Below are 23,981 nucleotides of genomic sequence, written 5' to 3'. Positions count from 1 at the left end.
ACTGAGAATTGGACCCAGGGCCTCATACATTTAAGCATTCTACCACTGAGTACATCTCTAGCCCCCTTCCACATTATTTTTTTAAATTTTGAGACAGGTGAAGTTCCCCAGGCTGGCCTCCTGCTAGTGATCCTCCTGCCTCAGCCTCCTGAGTAGCTAGGATTATGGGTGTGTGTTACTATTCCTGGTTATTGTGTATCTTTCATATGTTTATCTGTATTTCTTTGGTAAAATGTCAGTTAAGGTCTTTTGGATCATTTTTAAGTTGGGTTGTTTGTTTCCTTCTAAGTTTTAATTTTTTTGTTAACTTTTAAGAGGTCTTTACATATTTTTTTGTCTTTTAGCAGGTGTGTTCTGTACAAATATTTTCTCCCACGGTGTGACCTTTCTTATTTTCTTGTCATTGTCTTTCACAGAACAGAAATATTTAATTTTAATAAAATCCAGGTTATCAATTCTTTCTTTCATGGATTGTACCTTGAGTGTCATATCTTTCACCAGCAAATCATAGTCATCTAGATTTCCTCTAGAAGTTCTATAGTATAACATTTTACATTCAGATCTGTGATACAGCTTGAATTAATGTTCGGAAAGTGTTTTGATTCTGTCCAGATTCAGTTTTTGCATGTATATGTTCAGTTGTTCAAGGACTGTTTGTTGAAAAGACTACCCTTTCTTCATTATATTGCCTTTATTCTTTTGTCAAAGGTCAGTTGACTATTTAAGTGAATCTCTTTCTGAGCTTTTATTCTATTCCATAGAGGTATTTGTTCCATTGAACTATAGCTTACAGGCCGGGGATTTAGCTTAGTGGTTCCGGTGCCTGCCTCACAAGCACAAGGTCCTGAGTTCAATCCCCGGTACCCGCCCCCCCCCCCCCCAAGAACTATAGTTTACTGTAGCTTTTCCCTTTCTAGTCAGCATATTCAGATTGTGTCTTGCAAATCTGACTAGTTTCCTCACACCTTTGCCACATCATGAATAGCTATTTCTTTTTCATTAAGCTTATTGGTACATTTTAGGTATACAGTACAGTTACATTCATCATTGAGTTCTTGTTCCTTTATATGATGTATCTTGGTTCTTATTTTTTCCCCATTCCCCTGCCCTCCCTTCCCTATTTACAAAGACTTTGTTTCCATTTTTTTCCTTTTCTCGTATTTTTTCTTTTCCCTTTTCTTTCCCCTACCCCTTCCACTTCCCCTACTCCTTTAGACCTTTTCTTCCTATTTCACAATATCAGTTATACATTTTGATCCTTATTTACACTTTTCGTTTTTCACACCAGAGAAACTATTTGGTATTTACATATGTGTGTCCTATTTATTTCACTGAAGAGTATGGCCTCAATGTGCATCCACTTAGCTATAAATGTCTCTAGTTTATGAATAGCTATTTAACTTGCTTATTGCCTGGAGTTTTCCAATAAGTAGTGGAAGCCATGATAAATTTTAAATAGAGAAATAAATCATATTTTTGTTTTTGGTGATTGTCTTCGTTTTGGTGATCTGTTCCAGGCTGAAAAACTTCTAGAGGGGAGCTAGAATAATGTTGGTAAGGGTCAATCAAATGGTATATGAAGGAGCTATCACTTAACAACACAATCCATGGCCATTGAGTGATTTATATGACTTTAAAATTTTGCTTTGAGTTGATGGTAGGTTTCTTTGTAAGAGTGGATCTTAAAGGAGAATAGTTTCTACCAGAAGATTATTTTGCAATGTGGGCAATGGAGGTAGGGAAGGCAGTCACGTACTAAAATATCCTGGAGGGCCTTTTGAACAATATATCTCTAGCCTTTTCCACTTAGTCATTGCCAGAGTGTAACTCTATTACTGATGGGAATCTGCTATTATTACAGATGGGGAAACTATTGCACTAGAGAATTTTTTTTCCTACCATGAAAGTATTAACTAGGAGGAATAAACAGCCACAGAAGTGAAACAGAATTTCCTTGCATGTTAATTCTTGCCTGTTGGAGAGAAATTTTTTAACTGCCCAAACAGGTTTTGCTGATTAGGAGATTTTAGCATGTTTGTATTCTCTGGCCAGGTGTTTTCTTTTTTTTAAATCAGAGTTCAGATTTAGGTGCTGTATGAAAGAAAGTTCCCTAAGTTAATTTGCATAATAAGTTTATGATATTTGATAAAAACTTTCAGCCTTTTTGAGACAGGAATGGAGTTTTCATAAACTTTTTTATAAACAGAGTTAAAGCTATGTCAGATTACTTTTGGGTACTTCCCTTTCAGTTTTAAATTCTCTTTGTTTTTGAAACATACTCAGAAAAGGAGTTAATCTTGAGACCACAGGTATGTACAGGTCTAGGTATGTGATCTGTTTGGCTGTTTTGTAAGGTGTTATAAATGCTGCCTGAGTGTAATCTGACACCAGGTAAGTCCCAAGTGGCCAATGATGGAAAGTGAAGAACTATGTGAAAAAACTGGAATTTCAGGTCTGGGCAGTAATTGTGGCTTGCCCTCAGTCATGGAACTGTTCCTGAGTGTCAGCAAAAAGGCAAAGCAGCCTGTTTGGCATGGAGCCCTCAGCCTGATTCATATTGTCTCTGTATCACACAACCCCCTTTTCTTTCTCTGTGTCCTTCTCCTATATGCCTGAATCTAAGGTGAGCTTGATCAAGATTGTGAAGATTTATTTCATCTTTGTATATGCCATCAGAAATCTGAGACTTTATAAACAAAAAACAAAAACTCATCAATTTGTGCTTCATTTACATGAAATAAAATTATACTTTCAATAAAGTTAGGTATAGTTATGGATTGTCTAGTATACTCAAGGCTCTGCATTTAATTCTTAGTACTGCAAAAAACAAAAACAGAAACAAAAAGCAAATAGACATTGGTATGTCACTCACCTCTGCATCACATCCTCCTGTTAAAGAATGCCTATTTTTTCTGTCAATTAAAGAATACCTGCCTGGGTGTAAATGAGGACCAAAATGTATAATAGATATTGTGAAATAGGAAGAAAATGTTCAAAGGAGAAGGGAAACTATGGAGGGGGAAGCGGGGGAAAGGAAAGATGGAAAGACAAATGAGAAAAGAAGGAAAAAATGGAAACAAAGCTTTTGTAAATAGGGAAGGGTGGAGAGGTAGAAAGGAGGGAAGGGGAATGGGAAAAAATAAGAACAAGATATGTCATGTACAGGTACAAATTCCCTATGATGATTGTGGTCATAATGCATACCTAAAATGTACCAATAAATTTAATTTTAAAAATACCTGAGTGTGGTGGCACATGCCTGTAATCCTATCACTCAGGAGACTGGGGCAGGAGGATTGCCATGACCTGGGCTACATAATGAGTTCAGGGCCAACCTGGACTGCATTTTGAGGCCCTGTGTCAAAAAAAAAGAGAATACCTAATTTTAGGTAGTTATGCTGGTTAGTTACTTAAAAAAGATAATTGAGAAGCTGGGATTATGGCTCAGAGGTAGAATGCTTGCTTAGCAGAATCACAAAAGTAAGTGAGTAAACAATACATGGTTATATTTGTAAATTAAAGAAACTATTTTTAAAGTGCTGCTGGAGATCAAACCTAAAGAGCCTTGTGCATAGTAGGCAAGTACTCTACCATTGAGCTAAATCCCTAACCCCTAGAGACATATTTTAAAATTTTTTCTAAACTTTTTTCAATTCCTTGAATATTTGAAACAAAAAGATTAGGGTGTAGAATTTTCTTTTCGAATTATGAGAATATTGAATGCAGTAAGGAATGATTTAGTCACTTTGTGATGTTAACTTTTTTTTTCCATTTTGTGTATAACTTGGTATGGAAAGAGCTTTTTAATGAGATTTATTTTAAAATTACTGTTCTTTTCTCTGCTCTTATTCAGCAGGATCTGAGGGACCATTACTGTCCTTGTTTGGGGAAGTTCAAATCTGATTACTTGACTAACTACAGTGTGGTGTTTTTCATAATTGTTTTCTCCATATCCACATTTTTGATGTAAATCATACTACATTTAAAGAACTGGAAAGAAAAGTGTCAGTAAAAAATATTTCAAACCTTTTTTTTAATTTCAAACTATTTTAATGAGTTAATGGGTTATGGTTAGTCTTATGAAAAGGCTTATAAGTGTTTCCTTTTCATTTTTTGGGCTGAGTGAACGTGTAAAGTGAGATGGTATGATAATGGTAGAATTGGGAATGAATATTAGTAAAACTAAGATTTAAAGAAATGATGGAGAAATCTACAAACCCCTCTTCTTCAGTTGTTCCAGATAAATATATGGTTGAAAATAATCTATGCCATCTCCTGGAAATCAAATCTCTCCTTCAAGTGTCTTACCAGTTTTACATAATTAGCACATCACAGGGAAAACAAAAAAAATCCTAGCTGCTCTCAAAGAAGTAGCAAATACAGAAGATTCTTCTGTGAGTGGCTGCTTGTACAGATCAAAGGGCAATACAAAACTATGGGAGCAGGGAAGAAAATGATCTATTGTAAGTATCAAAAGGTTGCATAAAATATTATATAAAAGCATTTTGGAGTATGGTAAGGCACTTTTGTTGCAGATATTTATGTAAGAGACTTCTTTTTGGCTTTCAATTAGTACATAGTAGGGCTTGAACCCAGGGCCTCATGCATGCAAGCCAAGGGCTCTATTGCTGCATTACATATCCAGCTCATTTTTATTTTTTATTATGTAACGGATTTCTAAATTTTCCAGATATTCTACAGAAAAATATTAATGAAGTTCTGTTAATATAGATACAGGGGCTAGTGCATATACTAGTTGGATTTAAGATTTTGGAAAATTGATTTTCATGTCAGCTTTTCCCCCAAACTTGTCCCTTTAACATTATTAGGAAATAGGGCTGGGGATTTAGCTCAGTGGTTCTGCTGCCTGCCTTGCAAACATAGGGACCAGAGTTTGATCCGCGGTACCCAAAAAAAAGGAAATTGGTGTCCGTCTTTTGTTTGAAATCAGCTTTCTTTTTGAAATATTTGTACTAAAATTATAAATGCTATTTCAAAGAACTAGATGTTATTTAATATGATTATTTTTGTATCATCGTCTTATGTCATATTTATGTTTATTACCATTTCATACAGTATTTAATTACTCACTAATTTAGTTTTTGCTCAGTCAACTCAGTTCCAACCCAGTGGCTTCCCATTCTCACCCACTCCTAAATTAATTTTTTACATTTACTTTTGTTAATAGTGGTAACTTTTTTATATATATATAGAACCATCTTTGGCAGACATTTTTAAAGCATGTTTCCCTCAGCTATGAAATTGTTTTTGCTCTTAAGTTGTTTCTGTTTTTCTACTATTATAAAGTGCAGTTCTTTGCATGTTCTAATTTGCCATGACGTGGTTAAGTGCTGTTTCCTTCCTGTTGGCTTACAAGCCTGTCCTAGAGATAAGGGTACATTTCAGTGCATTAAAAAAGAAGTCACTGAAGACAGGCTTAAGCATGGTAACTCTTAAAGCATTCTACCTATCAGAATCCTTTTAAGGAACAGAAAAAGTGGGCTTTAATTTCTGCTTATTTTTAAAATCTCTTACAATAGTATGTACTAAATTTTAAATTCATTAGGTTTTAAATTCTTACATTTATCAGGCCTAACAAGGATGCTGTCTGAATGCTTCTATTAAGGGCAAAAATATATATTATGAAATTACTCATAGACTAATAATTTTTTGTAGGTGGTTTACTGGATTAATGGAAAGCAGAAAATTATTTATATGTCCATTATTGCAGTTGCAAACCTTGTTATTAACGCTGCATTTTTTTTTTTAAAGTACTTTAAAGTTTAACTGAGAGAAGGAGAAAATCTCTTCATTTTCAAAAGTAAGAGTGCTCTTAGCAGGAATGAAGTCTTCAAGGAAAATATGTATCTAAAAAAATAAGTATCTAAAAATATATCTAAACGATAAGTCTGTATTTGTTGGTCATGTTGATTTTATTTAGAAACTATAGCAAACTCATTGGAAATACTGTGCACTATATCAGTTATGTTTTAAATGGGTGGTTGTTTCTTCACAATGAATTTAATGTTTTATTTTTCAGGTCAAAAAGCTTAAGAGAAGAAAAAGTTTAGAAAAAATTGGCACTGTTTGCTTAGGATATCTGTGAACCAAGAAAATCTGAAGAACCTTCTTTAAAGAACACCTTGGGTATATAGTAATTTCACGGACTTGGCTGAGAGGTTTTACCCAAATTTGTCAGTGGACTCTGCTACCTGGTCCTTGAACCTGTTTGGAATTTTTTTCTCATGTGGATCTAAGAGGAATGCTTTATTATGGCTGCTGTTGTCCAACAGAACGACCTAGTATTTGAATTTGCTAGTAACGTCATGGAGGATGAACAACAGGTATGAGACTTAGAGAAAACTGGATTTTAATAAACTTGCTGTGTTTTTTCATTTGCAACAGAAAATTACTTTAAAAGAAATGTAAATATTTGGAGGCAATTTATGCTCTTATATTTTAAGTGCCAATTAATTCATTAAGTATAAATTTTATCCTTAGCTTTGATGTGGTAATAAGTAATACTTTGGGGTCTAGCTTGTTTTTTATTGTTGTTGTCATTGTTGCTTTGCTTTTTTTTTTTTTAAATTACACTTAACAGTAAATGGCTTATTACTTAACAGTAAATGCCTAATTTTTCAATTGAAAAATTCTAGAAAACATAATAAATGTTAATGTACATTATTAATGTTTATAGTTGTGTGCTATTTCTTCAAGCAGATGAAGTGATATTAGCAGTCCCATAATCACACATCTTTTCAGTCCAAAGCATGTGACTCTGAGGAAGTTACTTAACTTCTCTAGATCTGGATTTCATCATCTGTAGGAGAATTTCTAAATCAGCTTTCATTGAATTTATATATGATATGCCAATTACTGTTTTCCAAATGCTAAAGAAATCTAAGAGATATTTCATAAAGGATTTCAGTTTAATTCCAGCCCCTGCATAACTTCCTCCAAGGGCTAGGAGTATTTGAGACTTTCTAATTTATTTCATTTTAAACAGGTTATGTGGGGAATGTAAGATATGATGTGGGAGAAATAGAGTGTTGGATGTCCAATCAATTTACTAGGAAAAATATTTTGAGAACCAATACGTTTAAAATATGTCTAATAAAAGTTGATTTATATGTTGAAATAAACCTAACCCTAAATATTTAACTTTAATAGGCCAATTTTGTCATGCTTTTATTATAGATATAGTTACTGTAAATAATGAAAGTGATTCTCAGCTTTGTCAAGACATTATAATTTCTTAGTTGTTTGTAACGTTCATTGAAGTGGCAGAATAAAAAGTTTATAAATAAACCCCCAACAGGGGAGAATTTAGATTAACTTGTTCTAAAATCAAGATGAGCTTCAACTACGAAGGAAAAATTTTAAGGGAGAAGATTGTCTGGTCCCAACTAAAAAATACTGTGATAGTGATAATGGATTCAAACTAGAAACAATAGAAAATATATTTTAGGAGAGGAAAGTGTTTTGAATTTGTTTTAAAACAGGATGTTATGTATCTGTTAAGGTTTGAAAATGTGTATGCTGCCCTCCTAGATGAAAGAGCCTGTGATAGGTCCCCAGGCTTGATGTGGTGAATGTTCATCTCAGGGTGTGGCAGCGGAGGACAGAGCTGTAAGCCACTCACTGGTATTCTTTTATCCCTCTTTTGACTATGAAAAGCGCACTTTACATTATGGTACCATATTTATACATGCATATATGTGGCTTTAAAGTTTTCCGAAACAGTACTTATACACTTAACTACATATGATACACTTGATTTGTCTAGGAGAGGTTATATCTTTGGAAGGGGTACATGGTAATATCAACATGTACATATATGTATTTTCCTTTTTTTTTTTTTTATGTGATACTGGGAACTGAATCCAGGGCCTTCTGCAAGCTAAGCATACTATCATCGAACCACATCACTAGCCCTGCATTTTCTTCAGTTATTTATTTTAATTGAATAAAATGAACCTGTATTGGTTTCTTTTTTGCAGATAATATTATAAGGGCTTTACAAATATCAACCACATGAGGTAAATACTGATATCTTCATTTTATGATGAGGAAATTAAGGCATGAAGAGGTTAAATGACTTCTTGCCCCAAATCATACAGCTAATAAGTAATGTAGACATAATTTGAACCTTAGCAGTTTGACTTTCCCTAATGATATTGTGATGTATATTCCTGCAGTGATGCACAACAATCTTACTGTCTTATAATCAGTGTCAGAATGTTTGAAACTTGGCCATGCTTACAGTTGTTACAGTTCCCATGAGCATGGGAAAAACTTAATTGCTTGGCATAAGGATAGATCTAGTGGTGTCAGTCTTATCATCATCTTGTATAAACTATGGTTCTACCCCCTTGTATTTGCTTGTTAGTTCAATTTATTTTTAATATAGAGTAACAACTTGCCATTTATTAAAAAGTCACTTAATACAAAAAATAGTGAAAATCTCTATCCTCAAAAGAAATGAACATTGTTTTTTGATGTATTTCATATTTTTATTAGTACATGTTTACAGTACATAATGATAACTAATGATTTATCATAGGGAGTTAGACATGTACATAATATATCTTAATTCTTTTTACATTGATGTGTTTTTTTAGATAAAAATGAACTGTATTATGTACAAACTACATGGAGATAGTTTTAAGGTAGAAATGAAATTATGCTAAACTTCTTGGTGACTTGTTTTTACTTCGTGTGTGTATATGTATGTAGGGTTCTGCATCATTTATTTTATTTTATTTTATTTATTTATTTTTTTGGTACCAGAGATCAAACTCAGGTCCTTGCGCTTGCACAGCAGGCGGTGAATCCACTGCATCATTTATTTTTCAGTATGATGAATGGCATGTTACTTTATTTCCCTAGTCCTTGATCATGGCTATTACAAGAATTTTGCTGTTAGTACAATATTGCGGCCAACATCCTTTTTTGGGTTTAGAACAGACCCTGCTAGTGACAGTAATGATTAAGAGCTCAGATATTGAAATCAGAATGCCTTGGTTGAGTACTGGCTCCATTGTTTGGTACCTCTGTGACCTAGGGCAAGTTACTTAATCTCTCTGTGCTTTGATTTCCATATCTACAAAATGAGGTTAAAACCTAAATTATAGGATTTTTCTGAGGATTAAATGAGTTGCTATTTGTAAAATTCTTAGAACCATGCTTGGGAGATAGCTAATATTTACTGAGCACTATCATTTTTCATCACATCTGTGTATGCAAAGGCTGATCAAAAATACTGTGTGTTTAAATTTTAAAAATATTATCACAATAAAAGATACATGGCCATTAATCCCCTGCAAAACATTTCCCCTTGCTTTGGACATGCTTATCCCATCATTCTTGCCGCTTAATGAAGCAGTTCTAGAAGTCCTCTTTCATGTCTTTACCAGCTGTGATTAAAAAAAAAAATGTGATGAATGCTGTTGCTAAGTACCAGCCAACAAAAAAGCAGGCTCATAAAAACATTAAATTGAGACCACTATAACAATGCAGCTAAAGACACTAAGAAGATTTCCAGTACTGCTTCAAAAATTGGCAAGAATGATGGGATAAAAGCAAGATGTGTTCAAAGCATGATTATTTTGAGGACGGTTAATGGCAATATCTTTTAATGTAATAAATTTTTAAAAATTTAAACATTCACCCTGTTTTTCAATCATTCCTCGAATATACAGACTTCAGTTTTGAACTTGATAGTATACTCCATTTCATTAACTGTTTTTATAGTGCCAGTATTACATTGTTTTCATTAATACCATTTATAGATTTGATATCTAATAGGATACTCCCCATTAAGATAGAGTTTTGAATAAATTTTATTAGAGTTAGCTTGTTACATAAACTGTTGTGATTTTTAACTTTTTAAAGTTAAAAAAATTTTGTCTTTTTTTTTATGGTACTGGGGATTGAACTCGGGTCCTTGTGCTTGTGAGGCAGGTGGGCGGAACCACTGAGCTAAATCCCCAGCTAAAATTTTGTCTTTTAAAGAACAGCTTATCTTGTTTTATGATCCCATATTGCTGAAAGCACCAAATTAGAATTATTTCCTGTTTTCGATTATGGTCTAGGTTATATATGTAATAGTCTAGTCTAAAGAAATTGATATTGTCTTATGTCTCTTTGCCAGCACCTTGGTAATTTTCTTTTATATAAATTCCTACTCTTCAAAATGCTTTGAAACTTTTGGGTAGAGATGGTGGGGATTGATGTGGGAAGGGAAATGTCAGCACTGTTGGTGTGGACAGTTTAGAAGTCTGTTCTTGCTGTCAGTTCTAAAGTGGAAATATTTCTAGCTGAGAAAGAAGTACTTATATACAATTTTGAAGTGCTTGTCCTTTTATGTGAAGGTGCTTTAAACAGATGTGTTTGCCTGATAAATGTATAAGAATAAGAAGAAAGCTAAAATCTGTAGATACAAGGTTCTAAACAGAAGAAAACTGGCCACTTATTTAAATATTCCAGAAGTTAATTTAATAAAAAACACCTGGTATTTAAAATTTTTATAATTTTGATATACTTTTTTCAGTTTTTGTTTTTAAAAGTAATATTTTTAGCAAATCATAGTATTTAAGCTTAATAAGAGAAGTTTGGTGACTTGCCTGGAAAAAACGAACAAGTAGAACAAATACTTACAGACTCTTACCGCAGAATGAGAATAGTCTTAGGACTTTCTTTCCTAGGTTATAAGTTGTCCTGCTTTGACTGTTGATTCCTGGAGGTTAAAGGATAACATTGCCTTGTTCTCCTTTTAGAAGTTGCCAAGTGACTTTTTTTATGCAGTGTTTGGGAATCAGTACTCAATGTAGTATCAGGGGTAAAGCCAGAGGGCTGGGGATTCAGAGAATTATAGACATTGACCACTTTGGGACTTCGGGAAAGCTTCACTATGAATGTTACATTTGAATTAGATCTTAAAGGAAGATCAGTGTATTCTATAGATGAAGAAGGGGGGGAGGAGGTGTTTTAGAGCAGTGAAATGCATCAAAACTTAATGGATTTTTCTTGACTGCATGATCAATCTGAACATCTTAGCACTTACAGTTAGAAACTGTTCACAGTGTAACTGACTGGGCCATGTTCTTCTTGCACTACAGTATTTTTCATTTTTGCCAGCCTATCATGTGATTTTCTCAAATGCTTTCCTGCCTTCTTACTGTCTGTTCAGGAATGATATACCACATTTCATACCTATTGTATGTTTAAATTCTAATTATCTTTCAAGTCTTAGAACAAAATCTACTTAGTTCATTCAGTAACTGACCCCAAAAATCATCCACTCATGAATTAACAACTTTATCCTCTTATTCCTGTATCACTTTGTAATGTCACACATTACAAATTTTCCCAAATAGTGCCAAATTACTTGAAGACAGGGTTTGTCATTTTTTTTCCTTTTTCTACTTAATATACCTCTAAGGTGAATCCTTTTTTTCTGTTGTTGCTATTGTTGCAATACTGGGGATTGAACCCAGAACCTCATAAATGTTAGCCAAGTGCTCTACCACTGAGCTACATTCTTAGCTCTATTGATTGAGTCTTCTTAAAAGCTTTTCTTCTTAATCTGTTGATAAAATGATCTGTTTTCTCCTAACTATAGTATATATTTTCTTGAGACCTAATGTTCACATTCTCATTTAGTGTGTGGACATTATGACTATGTCACTACAGCTTCAATACCTGAAACAATCATTTATGGTGTCTGTTTTTCTGGTAATATTGTGGACTATTCTGTTGTACAAGTTTAGTGAAAACCACCTCAAGCACCTTTAAAAAAAAGCTTAAATGGTGAATAAAACAGTTTTCTCAGGTTTTAGTATTATTATTGTTTGGAAAAACTAACATCCCTATAGTTTTCCTATTTCTTAGATTTCTTCGAGCTGTCGGGCATTTTTGATGCTGGTACATTTTGAAAATGAAAGTGTATGTTGTAGATTGAGATGTACATATGAGTGTACAAACCTGTCTTTTCTTTTTCAGCAAGGATGGAAATATTGTTAGGTTAGAGATTAAGTGTTTCTAGTAAAATAGGATAGAAGGAATGAGTTTGATAGTGGTCTGTGTGTGATTTATTACCAGCAATGTGTGGAGGGCTAGAAGTTGGGATATATGATAAAAATGAATGTAGATGATGACAGTGCATAGGCAGGCTCCAGAAACATTCAGGGTGAATTTTACTAGAGTTTATTGAGCATTTTCCTCATGTTTTTAACAGAGATTATCCTACTTAATTTTTACTGCAATCTTAATGAGGGTAGGTCCTCACATTCTCACTTTATAGAGGATTTAAGTGAGGCCCAGGAGAAAAGGAGCAACTTGTCTGTAGTTACATTTCTACTAAGTGAAAAAGTTGGAAATTATAACCACCCTGAGCCTTCACCTATTTGAATTATGCTAGTTCCTGCTACATGTTGTGGTGAAAAAGTAGTTTTAAATTGGAAGAACTGTTTTACTTTGCATTTTAGTCAAAAAAGTGTTATTGATTGTAATTTGTTAGTGTAATTACAGTAGATAAACCATACACTTGACAAAAAAAGGCTGCATATACAGGTATGTTTTATTGTGATATAACTTATCTATTTAAAAGTATAATTTGTTGGTTTTTAGTCTATACACAAAGTTGTGTGTCCATCACTATAGTCAATTTTAGAATATTTTATCACCCCCCAAGTCTGTGTTCATTCACAGTAATGTGTTATTTCTACCTACTGTCCCCTTGCAGCCCCTGGGAACCACAAATCTACTTTCTATCTCTGTATATATGTCCATTCTGGACAATTCATACAACTGGAACCATACAATATGTAGTCTTTTGTGACTGGCTTCTTTCACTTATGTGTTAATGTTTTCAGGGTTTATTCAGGTTGTAGCATGTGTCAGTACTTAATTCTTTTAGTTGCTCAGTGATATTTCATTGTGTGGTTATACCCCATTGTATTTTTCCATTCTGTTTACTTTGCAAAAGAATACTTATTTAAAATGAGATTTGTATTGATAAGTTTTTTTGTTGAAAATAAAATTGGCAACTTCTGTTCTCTCAGAAAGTACTCAGTTGCCTACAGTAGACTTGCTGGGTAAATAAGGAAACTAGTACCTTTCCTGTTGATTCTAAATATACTGTTTTATTTTTAAAAATCACTCATAAATATTTGATGCCTTTGCTATATCTTAGTTTTATTATGTGACTGTAAAAATTTTTGTCACCTTTCTATTTCAATTAACACTATATTATCCATTTGTTTTGGATATGTTTCAATAATGAAGGCGATTTTTGTGAGTTGAATACATATTCATTCAGCTTTTTAATTTAGTTTTTTTATTTTTTCATTTGATAATTAGGAATGGCTGCCTTGATTTCTAGAATATACCAATAAATTTGTCACTCGGGATTTTAAAAAATGCAGCAGATTTATTCTATAGGAGAGCCCTTTCCTGTAACATTATAGCATTTTGTTTGGTTTGATACAGTATGACCTGGCATCATTGATCAGCTTGCCTGTGTGCGCGCGCTCACGCTCTCTCTCTCTCTCTCTCTCTCTCTCTCACGCTCTCTCTCTCTCTCTCTCTGTCTCTCTCTCTGTGCTAGAGATTGAACTCAGGACCTTGTGGTTGTGAGGTAGGCATGGTGCCACTGAACTGAATCCCTGGCCCACTTTCTCCCTCTTTTTTTTGTAGGTCTAATTTCTGTCATTGCCTGTGATGAGCTGGTATGATTTCTCCATTTTGTGAAAGGCTCTCTTGTTGCTAAACTGCCAATATTCAGAAATGTCTTGCCTTATTATATGCTGTGTACAGTCAATCTCTGACTTACAGACATTCAAGTTGTGAACTTTTATAGGTGTACTGTATAAGTTCATAAGTATACTGTATAACACTTACTTTGTTGGAGAGCTGCTGTGATAAAAACAGCGTGGTACTGGCAAAAAAATAGACCTGAGGATCAGTGAAACAAAATAGAGGATGCAGAAACAACTCCAAACACACTCAGCTGCCTTATCTTTGACAAAGAGGCCAAACACTTTCACTGGAAGAAAGATATCCTCTTTTTCTTTGGTAAAGATATCCTCTTTAATAAATGGTGCAGGAAAAACTGGCTTTCCACGTGCTGAAAATTGAACCTACACCCGTATTTCTCACCATGCACTAAACTAAAATTGAAATGGATTAGAGATCTAAATATTAAAATAGAAACAATCTGCTGCAAGATAGACTGGGTAAAACTCTTAAAGACCTAAGTGTAGGTAGGCAAAGACTTCATGAACAAAACCTTGGTCGCACAGGAAATATTACAAAGAATCAACAGCTGGGATCACATCATATTAAAAAGCTTTTGCACAGAGCCAGGGATTTAGCTCAGCTCTGCCTCCTGCCTCACAAGTGCAAGGTCCCAAGTTCGATCCCCAGCACCCAAAAGAAACAAAAAAGCTTTTGTAGAGCAAAAGAAATCACCAACAGACTGGAGAGACAACCCACAAAAAGGGAAAAAAATTTTACCAGCTATTCCTCAAAGGACTAATATCTAGAATATATAAAGAACTCAAAAAATATCAGATCCCCGAATTTAAAGACCCAATCCAAAAATGGGCACCTGAAATCAATAGATGCTTCTCAGATGAAGTACAAACAACAAATGAATATGAAAAATGTTCAGCATCACTGGTCATTCGAGAAATGCAAATTAAAACAACATTAAGATTTCATCTTACTCCAGAAAGAATGGCTATCATTGAGAAAGCAACTAATGACAAATGCTAGCAAGGCTGTGGGGAAAAAAGGAACACTTCTCCATTGTTGGTGGGAGTGTAGACTGGTGCAATCACTATGGAGGTCAGTATAGAGATTCCTCAAAAAACTAAAACTAGAGATTGTTATATTGGACCTAGCTATGCCCCTTCCAGGTATCTTCTCGAAAGGGTTATCATACCAGATTGTATTCTACCACATTGATATATGCACACTCATGTTTATAGCAGCACAATTTGTAATAACTTAGTCTTAGAAACAGCCCAGATGCCCATCGGTGGATGAATGGATAAAGAAAATGTGTTATTTATATACAATGGAATATACATTTTCTCTGCCATAGAGAAAGATAAACTTGAGACATTTTTGGGTAAATGAGTGCACCTCAAGATTAAAATTTTAAGTGAAATAAATTGGACATGCATGCTTAAATATTGCATTGTTTCTCTTGCATGAGAAACCTAAAGGGTAAATAAGCACCCAAGTGGAGGATAGATAATGGGAAGTAGGAAGAAAATGTTCAAAAGGAAAAGGGAACAAGCAGAGGGCAGGGGGAAGGAAAGGGAGGGATAAAAAATAAAAGAATGGAAGGAAAACAATAGAAACAAAGTTTTATAAAGGGAGCAGGGAAGAAGGATTGAAGGGAAGGGAGGGGAATGGAGGGAAAAAAAGATATATACAGATACAAATTCTCTATAATGGATGTGATCACTATGTATATCAAAAGTGTACCAATAAAATTAATTTGAAAGAAAAGACCGACTTTGTTGGATTAGAAATGAATCTGACTTATGAACGTTGTCTTGGAATGGAACATGTTCATAAATTGGAGACTTACTGTATATACTGTAGAAGATTCTTAAAGGCTTTGTAGAAGTAGAAAATGCCCCATTAATTATAATCTTATTTAAATTCTTGAGTTATTTGGATTCTGCATATTTAAAATACCAATCTCATAGTGACTACTGTGATGTTTATTACCAACATAATTTATAAAAAGTAAACATTTGAACCTGGTTAAAATGTATTACTCTCCTCTCATGTACCCGCTTCTTTGTAGCTCATAACTGTGTTCACATATAGCTACATACATACATAACCATGAAGCTTTTAATGTGGGCATTCTAATAAGAAAACTAAGAATTTTTATTGACTGTCTTACTTTTTGAAATGTGTGGCCAAATTGTAATTTATTCTGACAAAAAGAAAACTCTGAGCAAAGACTAAAGAGCATGAAAGATGTACACTAGGATTAGACTTTATTTAAATAACTGCACAGAGATCTACAGTGGAATTTCAAATGTTATGGTGGGCCCTGGAGAAAAGACTTTTTTACTTAGACCTTTGCATTTTTTGTGCAAGAGAAAAGCAGGCCTTCTTGAGAAATACATAATCTTCTGGAGCCAATAAAAGTAAAACAACCTTCTTCCTAAGGGTGTTTTTTGTTGTTTTTTTTTTTGTACCAGGGATCAAACTCGGGTCCTTGCGCTTCCAGGGCAAGCGGCAAAACCACTGAGCTAAATCCCCGGCCCAACCTTCTTTCAGTAGTGGCTCTGAAACTCAAAAACTTTTTCCTGTTTCTTGTGGAACCCTGGACCAAGACCTGAAATAATGAAAATCACTATTTTGTTACTTGGGCTCTTCATGCTTTTTGTGTCCATTCATGGTTTTGAGGAGGTGATTATAACCTGCAGTGAACACTGGCTGCAGGTGAAAATTAAATGGAAGGCCCTTGGGAATAACCAGCAACCCCAGCCTTCTGAACTGTATCTGGGAACTGGCTGGTTGTACTAAAAATAGAAGGCCATTGGTTTATTTTGAGTTTGTTTGGTTTTTTTTAACCTCTCATTGTGGGATCAAAGCTCAAGTGTTCACATGAGGTATTCTCCTTGAAACTTTAGTCACTTAACAACCAGCAAATTCACATATCTAGTGTTACTAACCAATATCATGCTATAGTCAAAGAACTTTTATAGCTACTTATTGGAAAAAAGTAAAAGACAATAATAGTTGTTGATCCAAAAAATTAACTGGACAGAAAAACTCAACTTCATGTCAAGTGGAAAGCTTGGAGACCCATCAAGGAGGGACATTAGGGAATGGCTGTGAACCACATACCTTTTTACTCCTCCTAATGAAATACAGTAGCTTAGTTGTAAATTCTGGATAGAGAGGCAGCCATAGTAACCCTGGTACCTTGGCTGCCTGAAGATTGCACTGCCTGTTAGAGGTTGGACTAATACCTATGAATATCATCTTTTACCTATTTAAAAATTATTTTAAATGAAGAACTTTCTCTGCAGTCTGAACTTATGAATTTTTTTTCATGTGTGAAGGGAGAGCTTCCTCAGAATTTTAAACTTGTAATGAAAGCATTTTTAAAAGGTTGAAATTCTTTAAAAAAACCCAAAACTTCAAGCTTTAACTGAGATGAATCTTTCATTATGACTGGTTATCTATAAGTTCCTGTACATCAGTCTTCAAAATAACCTAGCTTAATGTATGTCTGGACTCCAATTCTGATTTATGTACATTCTTTTAGAGTATCTAATAGTGGATAATTTGATAATTAACGGCTCATTTATTTCCTTAGAAGTTTTTTTCATGATACAGTACTTGATTAGTTTGATTATATTTCTATTACAGGATGCAAAACTGTGTAGGATACAGCATTTGACCTACTGCATTGAAGTATTTACATGTTTTTGGATGGTAGTAATCTAGATTTCATATTTTGCATGAAATGCAAATGTATAAGTAAGAAAAAAGAAACTGAGGTAATTGCCAGAGAATAACCCTCCACATTTATAAAGCTGATAGACCCAAATAGTTTGATGGGGATGAATTATTATAGACTTTAATGAGTTATTTTAAAAGTTTCAAGCTAGGCATGGTGTCCCACACTTGTAATCTGAGCACTCGAGAGGCTCAGATGGGAGGATTGTCCCAAGTTCAAGATCAGCCTGGGCTATATAGAGAGTTCAAGGACAGCCTGAACTACATAGTGAGGCCCTGTATCAAACAAAAACCAAACTCTGGGGCCAGGGGGGTATGCTCAATAGTTTTGCCATCTGCTGCGCAAGCACAAGGACCTGAGTTTGATCCTCGGTACCAAAAAACAACAACAACAAAAAAACCAAACTCTGTTAGTGTGATAACTCTTGTTATCCTCATTTTGCAGGTAAGGAAAGCTTTTATAAGTGAAGAATGTTAGGTTGAATGAAGGAATAAATAAATGTTCAGAAACATTTAATTGCATTGATATTGAGTCTCAAATTCTAGAGTCCACACTTTTAACCATATGCTAGGAAGTAAAGATAAAAGGAAGAATTCTTCACAGAAGTCTTTATGTTGGTTTTTGGAGATCTGTGGCACAATCCTAGCTTGTCTTATGTAATATTTCAATTCCTGAAATGATTTAAAATGCACTTTGGAAATTACTAATAATGATACTCATTGGGAAAGGACACTCTATGAGAAGGGAATAATGCAAATTAAACTTTTGGAATGCAAACATATTCATGTATTATTTAATTCCCCAAATAATTTTTTAACTGCCATGGGAACTTGTTTAAACGATTTGGATTTTAATTTTGTGTACCAGCACCCTATTTTTTTTGTGTGTCTATCCACCTAGATACAGTCCAGAGACTTCCTTTCATTTTATTATGATTTTATAAGGTGATAAAGGCATACTATCATAGTATTTGATCTTTTCCCACTCCTCTCCCAAGTGTTTGCTTTCATCTCATCCCTAGAACAATGCTCAGAACTGAAACTATTGTAAAAACTGAGAAGGCATTTTAAATGTTTCTCCTACCAGATGAATCCTTGCTTTTGAAACTTCTTATTGAAGTACTGCATAAATACAAAAATATGCACAGGTCATAAGTGTAGAGTTTAATAAGTTTTCACATAGTGACTACATTTGTATAAACCTTTTGCTTTTAGTTGATATTAAATATTGTTGCTAAGTGTAGATGGTTGTTTATTTACTAGTTTTCTAAAAACACTGTTCTTACTAAAAATAAAACAAAGGCCATGTCAACTTTCAAGAGGGTTCATTTCTATTTTGGGAGGAGATATTTCTACCTAAATAAATCAAACATTTAAATAAAATACTGAAGAATTTTCATCACCAAAATATTTTCTTGATTACTTATTGTGTGCCATGCATTATAACAAGTGGTTTATTTACATGTTACTTAATGTTTACACTAACTTTTTAGAAGATTTTCTTTTTCCTGGAACCAGGCATTGAACTTGGGACCTTGCACTTGTGAGGCAGGCATGGTGCCACTAAGCTAAATCCCCGGCCTAGAAGATATTTTTATTCTTTAGGTAGACACAAAAAGTGAAGCCTTGAGAGTCTAGTAATTTCCCTGAGTTCATATAGCACGGGGATAGTGGAGTCTGACCTTAGATAAAAGATGGAACATTTAGCTTTTAAATCCTGTTTTCACCGTGTGTATATGTAGCTCATTGGTACATGGTAAAATATTTTCGGACCATGTTGTGAAAGAGCAAGGTATGCTGGGTTTTCATTTTGTGTTTTTGGGTTTTTTTTCTTCAAAATCAAAGGTGAAGGAAGTTGTCATAAGAATAAATCAGAGGTCCTCAAAGCATTGTTTTTATAGGGCTAGGCTTTGGAACCAAAGTCTGATCTGAAGGCAGGGCACAGGAATTTGTCTCAAAGGTATGTTTCCATGTTTGGTTTGTATGGAGAAGGCTTGGAGTCAGGAGCTTTTGAAGACTGTGAGGAATAAGGTGCCGGCCTACTCTTGATTGTTTTGTCTTGATGCAGAGATGCTATATGAACTACTTCAAAGTATGCCCATTTTGGCATGTGTCATTATAAAAGAGAATCTCTGCTTTTTCTTTCAGGAAAACATTTTTGTATTTCATTTTAAGCTATCTCAGAGGATCTTGGCAGGATATTTCACAACTACCATGTAACAGATTGCTGTTAGAGAAGGTTGGCAAATAAGTTATATGAGAGCTTTTGTGCATTTTTCATATTCAAAAATCTGTTGAACAAATTTAATAGACTTGAAATAATTTGATCTGTAATTTCTTAAATAGCTACTGAGCACCTTGGGTAGTACTATCTCAAGGGAATAAACAAGCTTAGTTAGGAAAAGTAATATTATACTCTTTACATTGATTACTTTCCTTCTCTTTTTCTTTTTAATTCATTAAGTTTATTGGTACATTTTAGGTATACAATATGATGGCATTCATTATTAGGAATTTGTACCTTCACATGATATATCTTGGTTCTTATTTTTTTTCCCCATTCCCCTGCCCTCCCTTCAACCCCTCCACCACTCCCTATTTACAAAGACTTTGTTTCTGTTTTTTCCTTTTCTTATATTTATTCCTTTCCCCTACACTTCTCATTTCCCCTTCCCCTTTGGACCTTTTCTTCCTATTTTTACATACTTTCCTTCTCTTTTTAACTTGATGTTATTTCTGATATGTGATCACAGCAAATAGAAGCAATATAGTGAACACTGTTGAAATTGTGGGAACCATCTGTGTTCTGCTAAAACTTGGTTTAATTTTTTTCTTTTCCTTTTTTTTTTTTGTATCAGGAATCAAACTCAGGACCTTGTGCTTGCGAGGCAGGTGGCGGCACCACTGAGCTAAATCCCTGGCCCAAGTTGGTTTAATTTTTAATGCTGCTAAAATATTTGCTAAAATTTTACTTTTAACATGTCCTTAATCATAATTAATAAAAAGGGGAAATTGATATATGTATTTTTTTTCTTCTGGAGCTGTTGAACCCTTTCATAATGTTACAAAACAGAAGAAAGTCAGTTATTATCATTAGTTTAATTTGCCTCTAAAAACTGGTAACTTAGAAAACCGATCTTTGACAGATTTTAAATCTAGGAGAGCTTCCCTCTCTATTCCTCATGGGTATGTGGTTTATTTGGGTTCTAATACAAAAACAAAAGTGAAAATAATATGCAAGTGTCAAACAGCAAAATGTTTCATAATATATCTGTTTGGATTATTAGCATTCCAGACATTGGCATGAATGATTAGAATTGGTCCAATTTAGGGAATTAGAACAATGGTTCTGAACCCTGGGTGCAAATTGGGCTGTCTTGGGAAGCTGTAATCATAGGCCTTGGTCATATCCCCAGATGTTCAGTTCTGTTTAATCCCTTGGAGGATGAGAGATTGATTGGGGGGGGCAGCATTGGGGATTGAACTTGGGACATTGTGCTTGAGAGGCAGGCAGTGGAACCACTGAGCTAAATCCCCGGCCCCAAGATCGATATTTTTAAATGTTTCCCAGTGTACAGCCAAAGTTAAATGCTGGTAGAATTTAGTGATGTTTTCTAATTCAAATAAAAGATAGGGATTGGAAATGTGGCTCAGTGGTAGAACACTCGTCTAGCATGCACAAGGCCCTGACTTTGGTCCTCACCATGGCCAAAAATAAAAATTAAAAAGTAGAAAAGATGCTTAATATAATTATTCAAATAAGGAGAGCTTCTAGAGATGTTTGGAGATTCAGTTTTAAAAGAAGTAGCCAACCAAGTAGAATGTAATATTTTTGTTAGGGCATCATGAAAAATTATGTTGACACCTTTATTCCTTAAAAGGAGACAACAGATCTAATTGCTGCCTCAGTAGTGTTGCCATTTTTTACCTAGTTCCAACCTTTAAAAAAGGTTGTCTTGCTTTGTGGCCCAGGCTGGCCGAAAATTACTAGGGTCAAGTGATCCTTCTGCCTCATCTTGGATTATAGGAGTGCATCACTGCATTCAGCACTCTTTTAAGCTCCTTTTAAAATAAATCTTGGAAGGAATCTGGTTGAAATGATGTAGAGAAAGCTGAGGTGGATATGGTTTGGTCTTTGGGAAAGAAAATTGAGTAATGTCTAGTCAATTAAAAAACAAAAGGCCAGATATTTAGCTCAGTGGTTCTGCCCCCTGCCTTGCAAGCACAAGGTCCCGAGTTCGATCCCTGGTATCAAAAAATAAAAACCCAAAAAACAAAACTTAAGGCTGGGGATTTAGCTCAGTGGTTCTGCTGCCTGCCTTGCAAGCTCAAAGTGTCCTGAGTTTGATCCCTGGGACCAAAAACAAAACAAAACAAGACTTAAGCTTAAATTGATTCCCACTATGGGTTGAATTGTGTACCCCTCACCCCCATTCATATATGATACCTCAGAATGCGGCCTTATTTGGAAATAGGGTCACTGCAGATGTAAGTAGTTAAGATGAGGTCATATTGGAGTAGGACATAATATAATTGGTGTCTTTGTAAAAGGGGAAGTTTGGACATAGACATAGAGAAAACACTATATGAACATGAAGACTGCCATCTACAAGCCAAAGAGAGAGGCCTAGAACAGATAGATACGCAGAAAGAATCAACCTGCCAACACCTTGATTTCTTCTGGCCTCTAGAACTCTGAGATAATGCATTTCCGTTGTTTGAGGCATCAGGTTTGTAGTACTTTTTTAAGGTGGCCCTAGCAAATGAATATATAAGTCATGATAGTTTTCTTTATTTTTAAAAATGTAAATCTTAGAGGATTCAACATGGAAACTTTACCGTATCTTCATTGGTGGTAAATGCCTATAATCCCAGCACTCAGGAGACTGAGGCAGGAGGATTGCTGGAAGTTCAAGGCCAGTCTGCGGCTACATAGTGAGTTCAAGACCAGCCTGAACTACCTGATGACGTCCTGTCTAAAAAACAAAAAAGTAGCTGGGCATGGTGGTGCATACCTGTAATCCCAGGACTTGGAGGCAGAGGCAGGAGGATCACTGCAAGTTTGAGGCTAGCCTGGGCTACATAGTGAGTTCAGGGCCAACCTGAGCTACGAAGTGAGTTGTCTCAACCCCCACACCCCCAAAAAAGTTGGGACCCAGTTCTCTATAAGGGATTTTTATAGTTTGTGTTTGTTGAAGTTTTTAGGTTTCTGATGACTTCATACTTAGTCAGCTGCTGATCAATCCAGTTTAAAAGATAGTTTATCCTGAGCCCAGATCTCAGCAAGCTAAGAGTTACAAGAGTGTGCATTTTTTTTCCACTTATGGTATAAAAATGGACTGTCTTTCCAGTCACCTCAGAGGTATTTTCTAGATGTATTTTGTATATACAGATTCAGGCCTTGTGCCTAACTATTCATATTCTTAATGAAGCTCCAGAAATAGCCTGTTACGTATTGAATAGTAGCACTCTAGAGAAATTAGAAGTGAACAATTAGAATATACATCCTTATTTCAGTAAACTAGAAACACGGCCCATGCTTTTCATGAGCAGAGCAAGTACTGAGTGATCCTGGTATGTATCTTGTGGATTGAGAGGAACTGGCTATGCCAAGTAATCATAAACTCAGAGGGGGGAAGTCCTGGAAAAAAAGATTACATTAAAGCTGTACCTGCCCCCTCAAACACAGCCTTTCTAAATACAGCCAAATGAATATGCCAACAAAGCAAGACTGCAGCACGTTTAAGACTTACTGTAATAGTATATAGGTAAAGAAAATGGGTCTTGGAGTCAGTTCAGGTTAGAGTTCTACCACTTGCTGGCTATTTGACTTATAGTAAATTTTGGTTATTCCTCACTGTCTGAGAGGGATTTGTTTTAGGACCCCCAAATCTGCAGACACTTAAGTATCTTACATAAAATGGTAAGTTATTTGCATTCAACCTGTGCACATCCTCCCATATACTTCAGATCATCTCTAGATTACTTATATGTAATACAATGTAAATGTTATGTAAGTAATTGTTAAACGTGTTATTTAGGTAGAAGTGAAAAGAAAAATTTTAATATTTTAAAATATTTTCAATACACAGTTGGTTTAATTAGTGGATTTAGAACCTGAGGATAGGGTGTGTCGCCTGTATTTCCCTTGCACTTCCTTCTACTTTCTCTTGTATATAGAATAATCTAGTATCTCTCTCTCATAGAGATTTTGTAACGGAGTGGTAATCCATGTAAAGCAACGAACACAGTGCTGCATACCTATTAAGTTATGCTAGCTAATAGTAGCAAAGGGAGCAGACAGCGATTGCTGTGCATGCTGCTTCCCTTATTTACTGCATAAGAATAAATAATGTCTTCTGTTAAAATGTTAAAAGCTCAGACAGTTTTACAATCCATAGCTTTTTGTGGTCCTGGGGATTGAACCTAGGGCCTCATACTAGGCAAGCTCTCTGCCTCTGAGCCGTATCCCAGCCTGC

General features: G+C 34.8%; 1 protein-coding gene across 8 annotated transcripts in view; it reads left to right on the top strand.

Moving 5' to 3' along the window:
* The window catches only part of Elf1 (E74 like ETS transcription factor 1), a 104,681-nt gene that overhangs the window by 51,215 nt on the left and 29,485 nt on the right, over positions 1 to 23,981 (top strand). For 5 of the 8 annotated variants that reach the window (XM_021257914.2, XM_087197299.1, XM_004844263.4 and 2 more), the window contains one exon: positions 6,041 to 6,344. In XM_021257914.2, the coding sequence (XP_021113573.1) occupies positions 6,273 to 6,344 (72 nt within the window). In that variant the 5' untranslated portion in view covers positions 6,041 to 6,272. Of the gene's footprint in view, positions 1 to 5,276; positions 5,447 to 6,040; positions 6,345 to 7,522; positions 7,630 to 23,981 lie in introns of those variants that run through there. The other 3 variants (XM_021257915.2, XM_087197302.1, XM_087197301.1) reach the window with 3 other exon arrangements.

This window comes from Heterocephalus glaber, unplaced genomic scaffold (genome assembly GCF_053883595.1).
Source record: "Heterocephalus glaber isolate CG9 unplaced genomic scaffold, H.glaber_assembly_v1.0 deba00001666, whole genome shotgun sequence".
Classification (NCBI taxonomy): Eukaryota; Metazoa; Chordata; class Mammalia; order Rodentia; family Bathyergidae; genus Heterocephalus; species Heterocephalus glaber.
This window is presented reverse-complemented; position numbering and strand designations above follow the sequence as displayed.